The sequence below is a fragment of the Hemitrygon akajei genome, chromosome 13, assembly GCF_048418815.1.
Source record: "Hemitrygon akajei chromosome 13, sHemAka1.3, whole genome shotgun sequence".
Classification (NCBI taxonomy): domain Eukaryota; kingdom Metazoa; phylum Chordata; class Chondrichthyes; order Myliobatiformes; family Dasyatidae; genus Hemitrygon; species Hemitrygon akajei.
In genome coordinates this window covers 107694252-107713887 of record NC_133136.1, presented here as the reverse complement: position 1 = coordinate 107713887, position 19636 = coordinate 107694252, and the positions used below count along the sequence as shown (strand labels likewise).

The following is a 19636-nucleotide window of genomic DNA, read 5'->3' as shown; positions in this document are numbered from 1 at the left end:
GATGGGAAGCTGAAAGCTGCTAAATACAGAGAGACACTGCATTAAAGACCCTGCTAGCCTCTGCCAGAAAGCTTAAACTGGGGTGAAATTGTCTTTCAACAGGACAACAACCCAAAACACACTGCCATAGCAACCCTGAAGTGGCTTCAATTAAAAAAATTGATGTCCTTGAATAACCCAAAATCTTGACCTTAACCTGATCAAACATCTTTGGAAAGACCTCAAGATTGTTGTCCATCACTCTCCCCAACTAACCTGGCACAGCTTGAGCAGTGGAAAAATCTTGCTGTATCACATTGTGCAAAGCTAAAAGAAACTTGTCAAAAAGGACTACAAGCTACAATAGCTGTGAGAGGATGAATAGTTTTGAACTGCTGAGATTTCAGTTTTTGTATTTTTAGCTTTGCATGCAGTACAGTTTTCCCTGTATTTTGGACCCTGCTGTGAAAAAAGAGCACTCAATTCACAAATGAAAATTCTCAGTTAAATTGATCAAAATCCCTGGTTGTAATACTTATTTATTTGAACGAAGTGTTGGGCGCTGAATACTTTCACAAGTCGTTGTATCCTGTATGAAGTGGCCCAGATTCAGAATTCCAATGGAGCAAATGTTTCCTGTAGCTCCCATCAATTCATGATGGAATGCCAGACTCCCTTTAAAATTTCCTTTTGTTTGAGAGTAGTTACACCTGCAGAAATAAATGTATTTATATGGCACCTTTTAATTTAGCCCCAAATTGCTCTTGCTCCCTGAGAGATCTGTTGGGGCAATGAGATATTGTAGCAGTTCAGAATAAATTTTGGCATATTACAACTCTGGAATTCCAGTATATTCAAGCAAATTGTGTAGGAACTACTTGTTGAATCGAAATGAACTTGTTCTGAAGATTTGGGATGAGATCATACCCATGGTGTAGTTGAGACTTTAATCTTTACTGCAGTAATGCTAATAGTATAGCACCAAGTTCCAAATTATCAACCTGTGATATAGATTTATTACTTAATAATGATAAAAATGTATTTATGATATAATTTTTGGTATTTCATTAAACATCCTGCATTGACAGGTATGGCTCAATGCACCATATGAACTTCATCTCTCATTGTTCGAGCACTTTATTGAACTTCTGACAGAATCAAGGTATTACTAAACTATTTTAAAAAAAATTGCTCATTAAAATTTCATATACCATAAAAATATTACAAATAAAAGATTGTTTTAATATTGTTTACAGTGAGGCTTCACGAAACGCCAGGTTAATGAGGGAATTCCAGTTGATACCAAAGCTGCTGCTTACTCTGAAAGATAACTTCCTGTCACAGTCGACCATTGCAGCTATCAGTAATGTTCTCAGCCTTCTGCTGCAAGGATTTCCAAACAGCAATGATCTGCTCAGGTAGAGTCATATATAATAAAAAAATACTTAATTATATAGGCAGTATCAGTTTGTAGCAGGGTTCCATTCCTGGGAATTGTTCATAACTTAAACTCTTCTTAAGACAGAAAAGAACAGAAATGGCGAGGGTGCAAACAGGCATAGGAAGAGTGGCTGCCTGCCACCCTCACTGTCCCATTGAGTGAGTGAGACAGTGAATTTGCTCAGTGTTCCCAGCTCTGTTCAGCTACATCCAGAAATGTCACATTCCCACCTTGCAGAAGATTCCCACAGCAACCAGCAAATCCATTCCCATCCATCCTGCCAGCCTCGCAAATGTCCATTTGTATGTATGGAGTGTCCATATGTTAGATGTTTATACCTGGAAGGGCCTGTAGTGAATTATCCAAATATTGCATATCCTTTGTCAGAAATGTCAGGAGGCAAATCACTTGCTGTAGAGTACATAGTTTCTTGTAATCATGGTGTTTTTTGGATGGGCAAGTTGAAATTCTGGTCAGTGGTGACTTTCAGGGTATTGATGGTCAGGGACCTAACAGTGGTGATGCTACTAATTGTCAAGGATACCTGGCGGTTAGACTATCCTGTTATCATCTGGCACTTTAATGCCCAAATGTTGTTGAAGTCTTGCTGCATGCAAACATGAGATTTTTTTTATATTTGCTGAAGAGTCCCTATGGAATTGAATGTTATGTGAACATCCCAGTTCTGACGTTATGCCAGCAGAAAGATCAATGGTGAAGCAGTAGAAAATAGATGGTCCTTAGATACCCTGATAAGCTTCTTCTGTGAAGTCCGGGGCTGGGACAGTTGACCTTAGACAACCACAGCGATCTTTGTTTGTGGAACACGCAATCCCCCCCCCCCACTGGAGTGTGCATTCCTCTTGATGCCCATTGACTTCAGTTTTATTAAGCCACCAGTATTACCAAATTTGGTCAGACACTGCTTGATGTCTTACCTCATCTCCAAAATGCAATCAGCATTGAAAATACAGAAAAAATATGAAATAATTTGAAGAATGTTCAATTGCAATTACTATTCTGATATTATGGTTAATACCCATTCATTGTTTTCTTCATTTGACATCCCTAGCTTTTATATGGTAACAAATCTAGAAGTTCTGGATAGCTCAGGGCAAATCACAAGAATATATTTTTTAATAGCTGGTCTGAAAGTGAAGGAAGTATTTGCAGTCTTATTGCGAAGAGCCTTCTTACACTAAATAGTTAAAAACGTCTCTAATGCAGTGTTCCCAAACTTGGAGTTACGGCGCCCCTTGGCTCCCAGAACCCCTCTCCCTTTCCAGCCATTACATAATCCAATCTATAAAGAATTTTGATCTATGATGCACAGCAAAGGAAAATAGGAACTGCAAATTCAAAGCAAACATTGCAAATAATTGTTCAAATCTATTTAAAGCTACAAATAAAATTATTTATTTAATTACAGTTAAAACTATTTTCACCAGTAATTTTAGAGTGTACGTTAGTAGTCCAACTATTCGCTACTTCATTGCTTCTTCAGCTTTCAATTAGATGGGTGGGCATGGGGCAGTGACGAGTTTCTCAACTTCCGGCTGAATGTCACTCAGGAGTCCCAGACCCCCTTGTTTTTCTAAATTACAGACTGTTTCATTGCTTTGAAAGAAGTTGGGTGACTACACTGAAACCAAGTTCCACTAAATATAATGTTGGAAAGGCAGCAAAGAACATCTTGACCCTTTTCCACAATGCAGGATAGCAGTCAGAAATTTATTTCTGTGACCAAAAGTCGAGATATGATTTTTTGAACCTTGGTTTCAGCTCAATTATTTTGTAACGAGATAAGTTCTGCTGCCATCCTTCCTGGTAATTCCTCTTTGCAAGTGTTTAGGAATGGATTTATTACCCAATCCTGCAAATCTCTCTGCATGTCTGTATGCAGCTCACCCAAGAGAACTTTTTTTCTTCGGCAGTTTAACAGGGGCACGATTGCGCAAGCGCGTGTAAGTTGGACCGTGAGGCAGCGGGAGTATTTAAAGAGAACAGTTTGTGGAAGTAGGTCATTTTCTTCGGCAGTTTAACGGGGGCACGACTGCACAAGCGCGTGTAAGTCGGACCGTGAGGCAGCGGGAGTATTTAAAGAGAACAGTAAGCGGAGCGGGCGACAGAGTAGAGGGAGACAGAGTAGGAAGGCTTTTTCTCGAGAGGCTTCGGTGAGCAGAGGCTGAGGATGAGCTTCACTCCAAGTGAGGTAAGGCTGGGTAAGTTCCTTTCAAAGGAGAAAGTTTCAAAAGTTGAGGCAAGTATTGGGTAGGTCATGGCAGCTGAGATCAACCCTGTGGTTTGTTCATCCTGCAGCATGTGGGAAATCAGGGATACTTCCAGTGTCCCTGACGACTATGTGAGCAGGAAGTGTGTCCAGCTGCAGCTTCTGGCAGACCGCATTGAGCATCTGGAGCTGCGATTGGATTCATACTGGAGCATCCGCGATGCTGAGAAAGTCATGAATAGCAAGTTTAGTGAGTTGGCCACACCGCAGGTAAAGGCTACACAGGCAGAAAGGGAAGGGGTGGCCACTAGACAGCATAGCAGTAGGCAGGTAGTGCAGGAGTCCCCTGAGGTCATCTCCCTCCTAAACAGATATACTGTTTTGGATACTGTTGGGGGAGATGTCTCATCAGGGGAAGGCAGCAGCAGCCGAGTTCATTGCACCATGGGTGGCTCTGCGGCACAGGAGGTAAGGAAAAGGAGTGGGAGAGCTATAGTGATAGGGGATTCGATTGTAAGGGGAATAGATAGGCGTTTCTGCAGCCGCAAACGAGACTCCAGGATGGTATGTTGCCTCCCTGGTGCAAGGGTCAAGGATGTCTCTGAGTGGCTGCAGGACATTCTGGAATGGGAGGGTGAACAGCCAGTGGTCGTGGTGCACATAGGTACCAATGATATAGGTTAAAAAACGGGATGAGGTCCTACAAGGTGAATTTAGGGAGTTAGGAGATGCACTAAAAAGTAGGACCACAAAGGTAATAATCTCTGGATTACTACCAGTGCCACATGCTAGTCAGAGTAGAAATAGGAGGATATTTCAGATGAATACATGGCTTGAAAAATGGTGCAAGGGGGAGGGATTCAAATTTCTGGGGCATTGGAACCAGTTCTGGGGGAGGTGGGACCGGTATAAACAGGACGGTCTGTACCTGGGCTGGACTGGAACCAATGTCCTGGGGGGGAGCGTTTGCTACTGCTGTTCAGGAGGCTTTAAACTAGTGTGGCAGGGGGATGGGAACAAGTGCAGAGAGACAGAGGGTTGTAAAGTGAGGGTAGAAGCAAAAAGTAGTAAGGTGAAAAGTAAAAGTGGCAGGCAGGCAAATCCAGGGCAAAAAGCAAAAAGGGCCACTTTTCAACATAATTGTATAAGGGCTAAGCGTGTTGTAAAAACAAGCCTGAAGGCTTTGTGTGTTAATGCGAGGAGCATTCGTAACAAGGTGGATGAATTGAATGTGCAGATAGTTATTAATGAATATGATATAGTTGGGATCACAGAGACATGGCTCCAGGGTGACCAAGGATGGGAGCTCAACATCCAGGGATATTCAATATTCAGGAGGGATAGACAGGAAAGGAAAGGAGGTGGGGTAGCATTGCTGGTTAGAGAGGAGATTAACGCAATAGAAAGGAAGGATATTAGCCTGGAGGATGTGGAATCGATATGGGTAGAGCTGCATAACACTAAGGGGCAGAAAACGCTGGTGGGAGTTGTGTACAGGCCACCTAACAGTAGTAGTGAGGTTGGGGATGGCACTAAACAGAAAATTAGAAATGCGTGCAATAAAGGAACAGTAGTTATAATGGGTGACTTCAATCTACATGTAGATTGGGTGAACCGAATTGGTAAGGGTGCTGAGGAAGAGGATTTCTTGGAATGTATGCGGGATGGTTTTCTGAACCAACATGTCGAGGAACCAACTAGAGAGCAGGCCATTCTAGATTGGGTATTGAGCAATGAGGAAGGGTTAGTTAGTAATCTTGTCGTTTGAGGCCCCTTGGGTAAGAGTGACCATAATATGGTGGAATTCTTCATTAAGATGGAGAGTGACATAGTTAATTCAGAAACAAAGGTTCTGAACTTAAAGAAGGGTAACTTTGAAGGTATGAGATGTGAATTAGCTAAGATAGACTGGCAAATGATACTTAAAGGGTTGACGGTGGATATGCAATGGCAAGCATTTAAAGATCGCATGGATGAACTACAACAATTGTTCATCCCAGTTTGGCAAAAGAATAAACCAGGGAAGGTAGTGCACCCGTGGCTGACAAGGGAAATTAAGGATAGTATCAAGTCCAAAGAAGAAACATACAAATTAGCAAAAAAAAGCAGCACATCTGAGGACTGGGAGAAATTCAAAGACCAGCAGAGGAGGACAAAGGGCTTAATTGGAAAGGGAAAAAAGATTATGAGAGAAAGCTGGCAGGGAACATAAAAACTGACTGTAAAAGCTTTTATAGATATGTGAAAAGAAAGATTGGTCAAGACAAATGTAGGTCCTTTACAGTCAGAAACAGATGAATTGATCATAGGGAACAAAGACATGGCAGACCAATTGAATAACTACTTTGGTTCTGTCTTCACTAAGGAGGACATAAATAATCTTCCAGAAATAGTAAGGGACCGAGGGTCTAGTGAGATGGAGGAACTGAGGGAAATACATGTTAGTAGGGAAGTGGTGTTAGGTAAATTGAAGGGATTAAAGGCAGATAAATCCCCAGGGCCAGATGGTCTGCATCCCAGAGTGCTTAAGGAAGTAGCCCAAGAAATAGTGGATGCATTAGTGATAATTTTTCAAAACTCCTTAGATTCTGGATTAGTTCCTGAGGATTGGAGGGTGGCTAATGTAACCCCACTTTTTAAAAAAGGAGGGAGAGAAAAACCGGGAAATTATAGACCGGTGAGTCTGACATCGGTGGTGGGGAAAATGCTAGAGTCGGTTATCAAAGATGTGATAGCAGCACATTTGGAAAGAGGTGAAATCATTGGAAAAGTCAGCATGGACTTGTGAAAGGAAAATCATGTCTGACGAATTTTAGAATTTTTTGAAGATGTAACTAGTAGAGTGGATAGGGGAGAGCCAGTGGATGTGGTATATTTAGATTTTCAAAAGACTTTTGACAAGGTCCCACACAGGAGATTAGTGTGTAAACTTAAAGCACATGGTATTGGGGGTATGGTATTGATGTGAATAGAGAATTGGTTGGCAGACAGGAAGCAAAGAGTGGGAGTAAACGGGACCTTTTCAGAATGGCAGGCAGTGACTAGTGGGGTACCGCAAGGCTCAGTGCTGGGACCCCAGTTGTTTACAATATATATTAATGATTTAGATGAGGGAATTAAATGCAGCATCTCCAAGTTTGCGGATGACACAAAGCTGGGCGGCGGTGTTAGCTGTAAGGAGGATGCTAAGAGGATGCAGGGTGACTTGCATAGGTTAGGTGAGTGGGCAAATTCATGGCAGATGCAATTTAATGTGGATAAATGTGAGGTTATCCACCTTGGTTGCAAGAGCAGGAAAACAGATTATTATCTGAATGGTGGCCGATTAGGAAAAGGGGAGGTGCAACGAGACTTGGGTGTCATTGTACACCAGTCATTGAAGGTGGACATGCAGGTACAGCAGGTGGTGAAAAAGGCAAATGGTATGTTGGCATTCATAGCAAAAGGATTTGAGTACAGGAGCAGGGAAGTTCTACTGCAGTTGTACAAGGCCTTGGTGAGACCACACCTAGAGTATTGTGTGCAGTTTTGGTCCCCTAATCTGAGGAAAGACATTCTTGCCATAGAGGGAGTACAAAGAAGGTTCACCAGATTGATTCCTGGGATGGCAGGACTTTCATATGAAGAAAGACTGGATCGACAATGCTTATACTCACTGGAATTTAGAAGATTGAGGGGGGATCTTATTGAAACGTATAAAGTTCTAAAGGGATTGGACAGGCTAGATGCAGGAAGATTATTTCCGATGTTGGGGAAGTCCAGAACGAGGTGTCACAGTTTAAGGATAAAGGGGAAGCCTTTTAGGACTGAGATGAGGAAAAACTTCTTCATACAGAGAGTGGTGAATCTGTGGAATTCTCTGCCACAGGAAACAGTTGAGGCCGGTTCATTGGCTATATTTAAGAGGAAGTTAGATATGGCCCTTGTGGCTAAAGGGATCGGGGGTATGGAGAGAAAGCAGGTACAGGGTTCTGAGTTGGATGATCAGCCATGATCATACTGAATGGCGGTGCAGGCTCGAAGGGCCGAATGGCCTACTCCTGCACCTATTTTCTATGTTTCTAACACTGTATAGTTGAAGATCATCATATGGTATTCTTTCTTTCCCTTCCAAGTCAGAGAAGCTCAAATTGGAAAAAGGTCACGACAGCCAGTGTTGCACTTAAATAGGGTTAATTTGTACAGAAATATGGAGTTGACTGATTTGACTTTGATAAGATTCACATAATTTCTTTTTAATTGAAGACTGATTTTATTAAATTTTGTGAATAATTCTAACAAATAAGCAATGTCATGCCTAATAATTTTGAGTTGATTGCTGAATGATGCATTCAAGTTTTCAAAGTCTTATTAGTTTGTAAAAGCACATAAAAACATCTCACACAGTTTCCTTTTGAGAGCCATCTGATTTGTGTGTGCAACAGCAAAATGTTCAAACTGGTCATCGTTCTCAATACAAAGCTCTGGAAATAGTCAACAATTGAGAGCATGGGACTAGATTTTCTTTAATGCTGTGATAATAGTATGTAATGATTTATGCAGCCAATCACTTTTGTGTTTTGCAACTAGGTTTTGTATGTGACTTACATAGTGAATGGTACGTATGTTAGGTACAGCTTTTTCCAGGAAGGTAGCAGCCCCACAGTGGCATACTGTCATCGATAGTGCCTATCTGTTGTACAAGCAAGAATGTTGGTGAGCAGAATGTCCTTTTTGAAAAATTGCTCAGCAACCAGAATTATTGACAACTCCTTTGTATCTTTTTCTAATCACTTGCAAATACAACTCTTGAACTATGCTTTCATCTTTAATTAATTGGTCCAGTGACTTATGCAAAACCGTACTCAGAACCTCCCCTTCTGCTGGCAAAATCAGTTCTTCTCCATTGTATGAGGCTTTCCAGATGTAGCAGTGAGTAATGAACTGTTGTATGAAATATGCAAATCATCATTGTTACATGTTTGAAATGTTTTCCATTTCTGAAAGTTTTCATGAAGTGAATCAAAATAAGCCAAGTTCTTGTTTGCTTCATCAAAGTGTGTACTCTTCAAATGTTAAGGAGCCTGGATGGTTTCATTGACTCATTTGGAGGGGAAAAAAGCTTTTTCACACAACAGATACATTGGCTGCTGATGGTTAGTTGGTACTGATATAAATTCATATTTCAGATTCTCCAGACTATACTGTCTACTCTCCTTTTTCATTTTGTTTGCTTCTGCAATTTCATTATAAAATAATGACCACAGTCAATCACCATTTACTTTAAGTTCAACCTCGAGCTTAGATCAATAAAGTGGAAAGTTATGACATCATCATAAATTAGCCAAAACTTGACTTTCTGCCTGTAAGTACTTAAAGTTAGGCACAGATATCTCAGTTGGGCATACCCTTATTCACAGGAATTGTGACACTGCGTGATTAGAGTATGGGAATTTTACTAGCTAACACAGTGAACAGCATTAAAGCGCGGGCCCAGATATAACACCCTTTCTTCAGTCCAATTTAACATGATATACAGAAGTGTCACATTGCTTTTCAATAACTATGATACACTTCAAGCAAAATTTAAGAGAATCGTGGGTTAGAAGAGATGAGGTGATTACATGATCACTGTAATCAATTATGAGGTACTGAGGATCAAATGCTTATAATAAGTAAATTATTTTTTAAATTGAGTTTGCAATCCTTCAGCTGCCCTCCTTGCTACCAACCGCCCCCTTTAACTTTATCATAGTCCCCAGTGGGGTGATATCGCACACTTTTACCACCCCTCTAATGTTTTCTATGCGTTGTACAGTTATTATTTTATTAATTTGGTTTTTTTTTGCTAAGGTTTGGACAGTTTCTTTCCTCTACATTGCCTACTTTTGCAGTCTGTGAAAAGTTTATTGTCATGGAGGCTATCAGTGAGGAAAAGGAAGAAGGTAAGCACTGCATCTTTAGCTTATAAATGTGTGTCTTTTTTTTGTGATGTCCTAACCATCTCAATTGACCATACTGTGTTTCAGTATAGTACTATATATAAACTTTTATTTTAAATTTTAACAGTTCCGAGGACAATTCATAATTGAATAGATATTTGGAAAACTAGAACTGAGGAATATAATTTCAGAAGAACAATATGTACATATAAGATTGAACTTTTCCTTTGCCCCTTCAGATCTGTTGCATTCTCTATCAGGACAGTTGTCAGGATTGTCATTAAATATATTCAGAACGAAGTGGATGGATTTCCAGATTAATCGATAAGTTGAGGTTTATGCAAAACAAACAGAAAAATTGAAATGGCGCTAACATTCCTACATAATCATCATTGATTATTGTTGCCTCTTGAAAGAATCTATTAATAGTCATAATTGACCTTCACTTTACATATCCTTGCAGGTTTTCCTTAGTTATCTCTTAAAACTTTATCCAATAATTTGCCTATATTTGATAAACTGGCTGATGAGTAAACACATTCTTTGCCTTGAAAGATTCAGTGTGACTCAGCATGAGACAAGTCAATGAATATGTTGTTAAAAAAGATCACTCCCTACTTTGTACGTAGTTTTCTTATTTCGTTTGTTCTTTCTCTCCTCTCCTTTCTATAAGTGTATACCTCAAAAAGAATGCTAAATAAGATGCCACTCTACATCTCAGTCTTGAAAAATTGTATTTTCATGTTCTTGATAGGTGTTGATGATGATTTTGGTGGCCTTGTCTCAGCAAATACCATTCTACTCAGAAATAGACTCTTAGACGTCTTGCTAAAGCTACTGTATACTTCAAAGGAAAAAAACAATGTTAATTTACAGTAAGTGTTACTTCAATAGTTTTATCTAATTTGCTGTGATTTTTAAGATATTTATCCAGTACCTTTAAGAGGCCAGGGGAGGAAAAAAACAGAGGTCATGGGTTAAGGGTGAAGGGGGAAAAGTTTAAAGGGAACATGGGGGGGGGGTGCTTCTTCATGCAGAGAGTGGTGGGAGTGTGGAATGAGCTGCCAGATGAAGTGGTGAATGCGGGCTCACTTTTGACATTTAAGAAAAACTTGGACAGGTACATGGATGAGAGGGGTTTGGAGGGATATGGCCCAGGTGCAGGTCAGTGGGACTAGGCAGAAAAATGGTTCGGCACAGCCAAGAAGGGCCAAAAGGCCTGTTTCTGTGCTGTACTGTTCTATGGTTCTATTATTTAAAGCATGGCACAAACAATATATGAATACATATACTGTACATTGCCACCAGATGAAGTTTGCAATGTTGGTGACAGAAGAATATGGTCAGCGGTATAAATAATGAATAAACTAGTGGAAAGGGTAAGGAATGGGAATTGCTGGTTCTGCTCATGATTATGCAAGAGTAATGGTGTCTCAAAACTATAAAGAAAATTGAGACGCAAACCCGAGGAAATCTGCAGATGCTGGAAATTCAAGCAACACACACAAAATGCTGGCGGAACGCAGCAGGCCAGGCAGCATCTATAGGAAGAAGCACTGTCAACGTTTTGGGCCAAGACCCTTTGTCAGGACTAACTGAAAGGAAAGATAGTAAGAGATTTGAAAGTAGTGGGGGGAGGGGGAAATGTGAAATGATAGGAGAAGACCAGAGGGGGTGGAGTGAAGCTAAGAGCCGGAAAGGTGATTGGCAAAAGTGATACACAACTGGAGAAGGGAAAGGATCATGGGATGGGAGGCCTAGGGAGAAAGGAAGGGGGAGGGGAACATCAGAGGGAGATGGAGAACAGGCAGAGTGATGGGCAGAGAGAGAAAAAAACAAACAACTGAATATGTCAGGGATGGGGTAAGAAGGGGAGGAGGGGCATTAATGGAAGTTAGAGAAATCACTGTTCATGCCATCAGGTTGGAGGCTACCCAGACGGAATATAAGCTTGTTGTTCCTCCAACCTGAGTGTGGCTTCATCTTGACAGTAGAGGAGGCCATGGGTAGACATATCAGAATGGGAATGGGACGTGGAATTAAAATGTGTGGCCACTGGGAGATCCTGCTTTCTCTGGCAGACAGTGCGTAGGTGTTCAGTGAAACGGTCCCCCAGTCTGCGTTGGATCTCACCAATATATAAAAGGCCACACCGGGAGCACCGGACGCAGTATACCACACCAGCCGACTCACAGGTGAAGTGTCACCTCACCTGGAAGGACTGTCTGGGGCCCTGAATGGTGGTGAGGGAGGAAGTGTAAGGGCAGGTGTAGCACTTGTTCCGATTACAAGGATAAGTGCCAGGAGGGAGATCGGTGGGAAGGGATGGGGGGAGGGAAATTGAATGGACAAGGGAATCACATAGGGAGTGATCCCTGCAGAACGCAGAAGGTGGGGAGGGGTGGGAAAGATGTACTTGGTAGTGGGATCCTGTTGGAGGTGGTGGAAGTAATGGAGAATTATACATTGGACCTGGAGGCTGGTGGGGTGGTAGATGAGGACAAGGGGAACCCTAAACCGAGTGGGGTGGTAGGCATATGGGACGAGAGCAGATGTGCGTGAAATGGGAGAGATGTGATTGTTGATAGTGGAGGAAGGGAAGCCCCTTTGTTTAAAAAAAGAAAGACATCTCCTTCATCCTGGAATGAAAAGCCTCATCTTGAGGGCAGATGCGGCGGAGACCTGGCATTTTTGCAAGAGACAGGGTGGGAAGAGGAATAGTCCAGGTAGCTGTGAGAGTCGGTAGGCTTATAGTAGATATCAGTAGATAAGCTGTCTCCAGAGATGGAGACAGAAAGATCAAGAAAGGGGAGGGAGGTGTCGGAAATGGACCAGGTAAATTTGAGGGCAGGGTGGAAGTTGGGGACAAAGCTAATGAAGTCAACGAGCTCAGCATGCATGCAGGAGGCAGCGCCAATTGAAAATTGAAAAAATTAAATGAGTACTTGATAAAGTTTGTTTAATTTTTTGAAGTATAGTGTCACTAGGATTTTTAAAAAAACTACAGAATTCTTCTGTCATTGTTTATCTTCAACCAAATTATGTCCTAGTTGTATATTCCAATAATTTCTGCACTGCTCATTATTTAATCTTGTTACTATTTCACTCCTGCCAAGTACTAATTGCACATTTAAAATTGAGAGTGAACTTGAAATTTAATCTTTTTTCTGTAGTTCTTTCAATTATGTTTATTGATTATTTTGAAGCATCCAAACTCTTAGTTCATATAGTCAGCTTTATCTTCTTTTGTGTCTATTTCCTCAGTATTTGATTTTTAAAAATATTATTTGTTACTTTTAAAAAAATCTGAGTTTAAGTTTCAGCCATTACTAACTTCTACTCTCAATTTAGCCCCTTTAAATCTGTCATTAATGTTTGCTGACTGTTATGACATCGGGAGGAATTAATTAAAAGTATATAATTACCAACTTAATCCAGAGTAACTAGCTGATGCATTTGTGGCTGTATATCCTTTCTTCACTGAGCCTATGGTGCTTGATTGAGTAGCCTTTATATTGTTTAATATTTATATCTGGATGCAATATGTGCAGTTGACCTTACACTATTTGAATTAAATCATTTTACCCATTTTCTGTACATTTCCAAATTAGAGATTTTAGCTTACTTTGTCTTTTCCCTTCCATTTTTTTTAAAAACACACATTCAACATCAAAACAGAGCGTGTGAAGAATTGGTGAAGGTATTGGGTTTTGACTGGCTTCTGATGTTCATGGAAGAGCACTTGCATCCCACTACTGTCACTGCAACAATGAGAATTCTTGTAATACTGCTGAGCAACCAATCAATCCTTGCCAAGTTTAAAGAAGGGCTTTCTGGAGGAGGCTGGCTCGACCAGACAGACTCTGTTCTCACAAATAAAATTGGCACTGTATTAGGTATGTGTGAAATCTTATACAAAGTGTAACTGGTACATCTGGAATGTTGTCTGTTTGCTATTTCAAATTACATAGCATATATTTTACTTATGTACTGTTTGCCTTAAAGGGTGTGAACTGTTGGGTTCTACCAAGGAAATCTGAGATATTCCAATTTCTGAAATAAGTAGCTGAAATCAACAAAATTGCTCATAAAGCTGTGTTATTGTTGTAAGTTGATCATAAAACTATCATGCAAAGTTTTGACTAGCTCTTGCATCAGCATGGCCATTCTGATAGTTCGATGCTTGACATTACAAATTCATTTCTGGGAATAATAGTATAAGTTTGTGCTGTATCCTGAAAAGTAACCAAGTATCTTGTTGAACATTTAAAACTGATTTAACCACAAACTGACATTCTGGGTTGTATTATTTCCAATATAGACACAATGATATGTCCTAAACCTCGCTCATTCCTGATTAAGGACTGAAGTGTAATGTTATAGTAGACATTTATCCCGTATTATTTGACATTGCAATGAAAAATTACATGTACCACTACTTACAAAAAACAACAAAATGCTATTTCCATATAAACTCTGTGACAAAATGTGATTTGTAACAAAAGTAACCTTAACATGTACTATCTTGTACATCATCAATGGGCGAATTTCATATGTCTATGAACTATACAGGAACAAAAAAATAAGTTTGGAATAATTATATCAGAGTAATTTGGTGGTTCATCACAAGAAGACCTAAGTTTAAGTATAAAACATTACTAAAAATGTCATCATCTAACAAGATAATAAGCAAGGGATGTATTTAAAATATAAATCATCCCCGGGTATGTTTGAAGACGAATGGGATTTCTGTATCTAAATCACTACTATTAACATTTTACACTAAATGTGAAAGGTCTTTAACATATGTTAATTCATGAACTTTAAGAAAGGGAAACAGCTAGGATTTTTTTTTATAAAAAGGCTATGTGAATGAGCTTAGTAGAGAACAACTAGATAAATACTTCAAACACGAGGAAATCTGCAAATGCTGGAATTTCAAACAACACACACAAAACGCTGGTGGAACACAACAGGCCAGGCAGCATCTATAAGGAGAAGCACTGTCAACGTTTTGGGCCGAGACCCTTTGTCAGGACTAACTGAAAGGAAAGGTAGTAAGAGATTTGAAAGTAGTGGGGGGAGGGGGAAATGCGAAATGAAAGGAGAAGACCGGAGGGGGTGGGATGAAGCTAAGAGCTGGAAAGGTGATTGGCAAAAGTGATACACAACTGGAGAAGGGAAAGGATCATGGGATGGGAGGCCTCAGGAGAAAGAAGGGGGGGAAGCACCAAAGGGAGGTGGAGAACAGGCAAACAACTAAATATGTCAGGGATGGGGTAAGAAGGGGAGGAGGGGCATTAATGGAAGTTAGAGAAGTCAATGTTCATGCCAACAGGTTGGAGGCTACCCAGCCGGTATACAAGGTGTTGTTCCTCCAACCTGAGTTTGGATTCATTTTGACAGTAGAGGAGGCCATGGATAGACATATCAGAATGGGAATGGGACGTGGAATTAAAACGAGTGGCCACTGGGAGATCCTGCTTTCTCTGGCGGACCGAGCGTAGGTGTTCAGCGAAACGGTCTCCCAGTCTGCGTTGGGTCAATATATAGAAGGCCACACCGGGAGCACCGGACGCAGTATACCACACCACTTTGCAATTCCAACTCTTGATGAATCAGATTCATCTATTGCAACTGATTAATATTTATTTGTTTTTCAGGTTTCAATGTTGGCAGAATTGCTGGGGGTAGATCAACAGTGCGTGAAATAAACCGTGATGCTTGTCATATCCCTGGTTTCTCTATTCTACAGTCATTCCTACCCAAACATACAAATGTGCCTGAGCTCTATTTTCTGTTGATGGCCCTTTTCCTCCAGCAGCCAGTTACCGAACTTCCAGAAAACTTGCAAGTATGTGATCCTTATTATCTTAATCTTCTGTGTATTTTATTTTTAATTTTAAGTCATTATCTTTTTCAACTTTGAAATATTTTGGATATGTTCGTGGGGTACAGGTATACAACATGGGATAATGTGAATTTCCATAAAACTCCATATAGTTCTAAAAATAACGGGATGAGTTTTTAAAAATTTCTACAAATGCTTTTATTTAACTAATTGGTTTAATTCAAAATAATGAGTTGATTTTACAAGGCGTAAAAAACAGCAAATTATTTTTCAACTAGATGAACTAAATTTTACTGCTGCATTGAATTGTTTTTATAGTTAAGAATTTTATATTTAATTTTAGAGCCCAAATGTATACTTTTACATCTTATGATGCCGGTTCAATGATAAATAAATGGTAGTATTCTAATTGTATCTGGTATTTTTACAAGATGACCTAGAAGATTTTATCCCATTTTATTCACAATTTTGAATGTTACAAATGCATTGGTAAAACCCTGAAGCAGACTGTCAAAAGGTTTCTTGCATATCTAGTATTTTCAACAGTATCTGGAAGATTATAATAAACTTCTTTCTCATTGGTATATGTAGACTTAAGAGAGACAGCTTTTCACTAATTCAGAGCCCGTAAGAATTCTCACACTTTTAAAACCAACATGAAAAAATAATGAGAAAATAAGCTGCAACAAAGGTCTAATAGGTAGCATTAAACAGAGTAAACCAAGAATGAAGGCAGCAAAAGAAGTTGCATATTTAAAGCTACTCGTGTGTGTATATATGAAATCAAAACCAAAAAAATTATGTCAGTACTATAAGTGAAGTGTTGCATCTATGATCTTGTCTTCCTCATAGTCCTTTATTTTGTTGATTTCACACATTCAGTGGGAAAAACAGGCTAGTGCCAGTCAGCTGGTGCTGTTATATTTAGTTACCAAATTTACAGTTAGCATTTCCTGAAGAGAATTCTGAAATTCATATGTATTTTAGTAATAACTAAGTTGAGCAAGCATCTTCATTATGAAGTAGCTGATTTTCTGATTTTCTTTCATTTGATGAGTTTGTAATGTGGCACATGAATTTTTACATTTAGGTAATTAAAAATAGCAAAAGTCTCTCTTCAAATGCTGCCTGTTACTTCCCAAAATACCATCTTGAGCCAAATTTTAACCTGTTGTAAAATAGCATGATCGTAATGAGAAATTTAGAATAATTCTTTGTTTGTGAATCACTGATTACAGACTCAAATTAAATTTACTTGTGGGTCCGTGAAGTGATATGGGCACACCAATAATAAGTCAAATAAGTTGTGTCCTGGCTGTGTGATTAATTCCCTATCATTGACACTGGAGAAGTAAGGAGCTCTTGCATTGTGCATCAGCAAGCAACGATTTCCCCCACAACAAAAAAGCACACCCGCTACAGAGCAAAAGTGTGAGCTAGGCGATAACAAAGACAAAGACCTTTCAGTTTCCCCAAAGACTATCACATTTCATCTGGCATTCGACAAACCACAGGTTCTTTCTCTCCCTAATAAGGGAGAGGGAGGAGTCTTCCATTTTCACAGTGAGTGGGAGACATAACAACAATCCACTAGTTTACGATGTTAAAAGTCCGTTTTGTCGCTTTTTGCGAGCTCTGCCTGAAGATCGCAAAGATGTTGGTTCTTCGGGCCCACAGCAAAAGATTTTCTGGTCTCCCCAACAACACGAGTCTACTACCATGACACCGACCCCCTCGATCTGCCTTTCTGCAGAGCTCTGAGATCTTAGGCTTTTAAATTTGAGCCGGACTCTCAGGCCGAACCTTCGGCACGCCAAACAACAATGGCTGGTTCTGAAACCCCGAGAATGGGTCCCATTCCCACAAAGAACCGAAGTCAACGTGTAACTCCAGGTCAGTGTCTTCAAAAGAACCCTTAAAGGGAAAAATAAAGATATTAAAGATGGAAATAGAGCTGTTTCCGAAGATGCATGCAAAGGAGTCGCCATTTAGCGCCATCTTAATGCTGCCTCCAACTCCAGTCTTTTTTTTGGGTAATGTAAAACTCCAGGTACAGTCACGGCAAGATCCTATATAATTGTTGTAAGATTTCTTTTAATGTAAATTACCTAATAATAATTATTAAAAACCTTGCTTTGCATTTGCTCAACTGGATCTTTTGGGCCTGTGCTTTCTTAATGCAGTTTGATCTGGATTCCATTTGGTCATTTATCTTTGGTGTTCTTGCTTCGAGTGGAACAGTGATTGCATCTGTTCACACTGTATGTGCAGAGGCTGCTTTTTTACTGTTGGGAATGCTGAGAAGTATGCTCAATCTTGTAAGTATACAAAATCCAAATTAAACTTCTGTTTGTTATATTATCCAAGTTGGCCTATTTCTTGTTGCATCCTTCCACTGCTAGATTTTCCACCATTTGATTTGATTGATATTTTGCTTTCTTGAAAATTTAATTAAAATGTGTATTGCCTCGGTAAAATCTTAAAGTGCATTATAAGGTTATGAATAATTTAATTAGCATTATGACTAGAATCCATATTTACTAAGGAAGTTGGAGCCTAGATTTTCCATTTCTGTGTGCCAATTTTACAGTCAAAAATCAGGCGGCTAATGGGTGAAAATGAATTGGGTTCACTTCATGCCAGACCTCCATTAGCTTTACATTGTGATATTGAGCTGTGACAATGGGGAAATTTGGGATGTCCTTTTGCCTTCCTCAGTGTCCTGATCATATAAAGCTTCTAACATCTTCATTTGAAATGGAGATCAACTCAAACAAGGACCAAAGTTAATAGCTCAACGTTTGTTTAAGTATTTTGGAAATCAGTTTTATGCCACAAATGCTGGGATTTTAATGAGCCTCAATTATTTTGTGAGATTATTTAGTCTTCCCATGGCAGTTTTCCCAATCTATATTATTTGGGAAAGTAAGATAGGCTGACCCATGTGAATTCAATCAGGCCATACAAAAGGTACTGCTTGTTTACTTTTACTAATCTACAGAAATAGATACCTGGCAGAGTATGCTCCTCTTTTCAAAGGACACTGGGACAGAGAATTTAATTGCACTAAAATATCCACAAAACTCTCATTCTTTGTTGCATATGACCAAAATATATCTGTAAACTTTGGTACATTCGTCTGGCATGCAAAGGGTGCTGGCTTCACAGGTCTTAAATCGACATAATGTGCAAAGCCTTCCAATGTATTTGTAGGGATATTTGGGGTTCTCACACAGTACAGGATTATTGTAGTAACTTCTCTTGTCAAGCTGCTATGAGTGGCACAAAAATAGCTATAACTAATAAAATAGAGAAAATAGGAACAAATCGATCATTTACAGATATGTAATCACTGTCATGTGGGATGCTGGATCAATATTGTAACTTAACCTATTTACAGTCGATCTTAATGACATTGATAAAGGGACAGACTATTCTGTAGCCAAGTTTGCTGTTAACAGAAGGTAGGTTGGTAGGTTTGCAAATTGTGATGAAGACAAAGTGATATTGATAGTTAAGTAAGGTGAGCAGGAAATTAAATGGAATATAATGTGTTAACAATCCTTGCTACTCTGGAGGTCCTAATTTTCAGCTTTATACCTAACTTCCCAATATTCTGTCTTCAGGACCTAATCCATTTTCCTACCAGTGTCGTTGGTACCAATATATACCACAATTTGTGGCAGTTACCCTCCCCTTTCCAAGACAGCTCTGACTCTGACACCTGAGAGACAATGTAGCATCCGGGTGCCCCTTTCACGTTCACAGAATCTGCTGTCTGCTCCTCTCAATATGGAATCCCCTATCACTACAGCACTACTCTTCTCTCCCCCTTCCCTCTGAGTCACAGAGACGGACTCAGTGCCAGAGATCCAGTCGTTATGGCTTCCCCATGGTAGGTGTTCCTGCCCCCCCCCCCCCCCCCCCCACAGTAGTGTAGTTATTATTGAGAGGAACAGCCACAGGGTGCCTATTCCCTTTTCCTTTTCTGACAGTCACCAAGCCACAGCATGCAGGTACAACAGGTTATTAAGAAGGCAAACAGAATGTTGGCCTTCATTGCTAGAGGAATTGAATTCAAGAGCAGGGAGGTCATGCTGCAACTGTACAGGGTACTGGTGAGGCCGCACCTGAAGTACTGAGTGCAGTTCTGGTCTCCATACTTGAGGAAGGATATACTGGCTTTGGAGGCAGTGCAAAGCAAGTTCACCAGA

General features: G+C 40.0%; 1 protein-coding gene across 2 annotated transcripts in view; it reads left to right on the top strand.

Moving 5' to 3' along the window:
- wdfy3 (WD repeat and FYVE domain containing 3) overlaps nucleotides 1–19636 on the top strand; it is a 333550-nt gene that overhangs the window by 192151 nt on the left and 121763 nt on the right. For both annotated transcript variants that reach the window (XM_073065240.1, XM_073065239.1), the window contains 7 exons: nucleotides 1068–1141; nucleotides 1236–1397; nucleotides 9483–9574; nucleotides 10326–10446; nucleotides 13250–13467; nucleotides 15235–15425; nucleotides 17606–17740. In XM_073065240.1, coding sequence (XP_072921341.1) covers nucleotides 1068–1141; nucleotides 1236–1397; nucleotides 9483–9574; nucleotides 10326–10446; nucleotides 13250–13467; nucleotides 15235–15425; nucleotides 17606–17740 — 993 coding nt within the window. The remainder of the gene's footprint in view (nucleotides 1–1067; nucleotides 1142–1235; nucleotides 1398–9482; nucleotides 9575–10325; nucleotides 10447–13249; nucleotides 13468–15234; nucleotides 15426–17605; nucleotides 17741–19636) is intronic.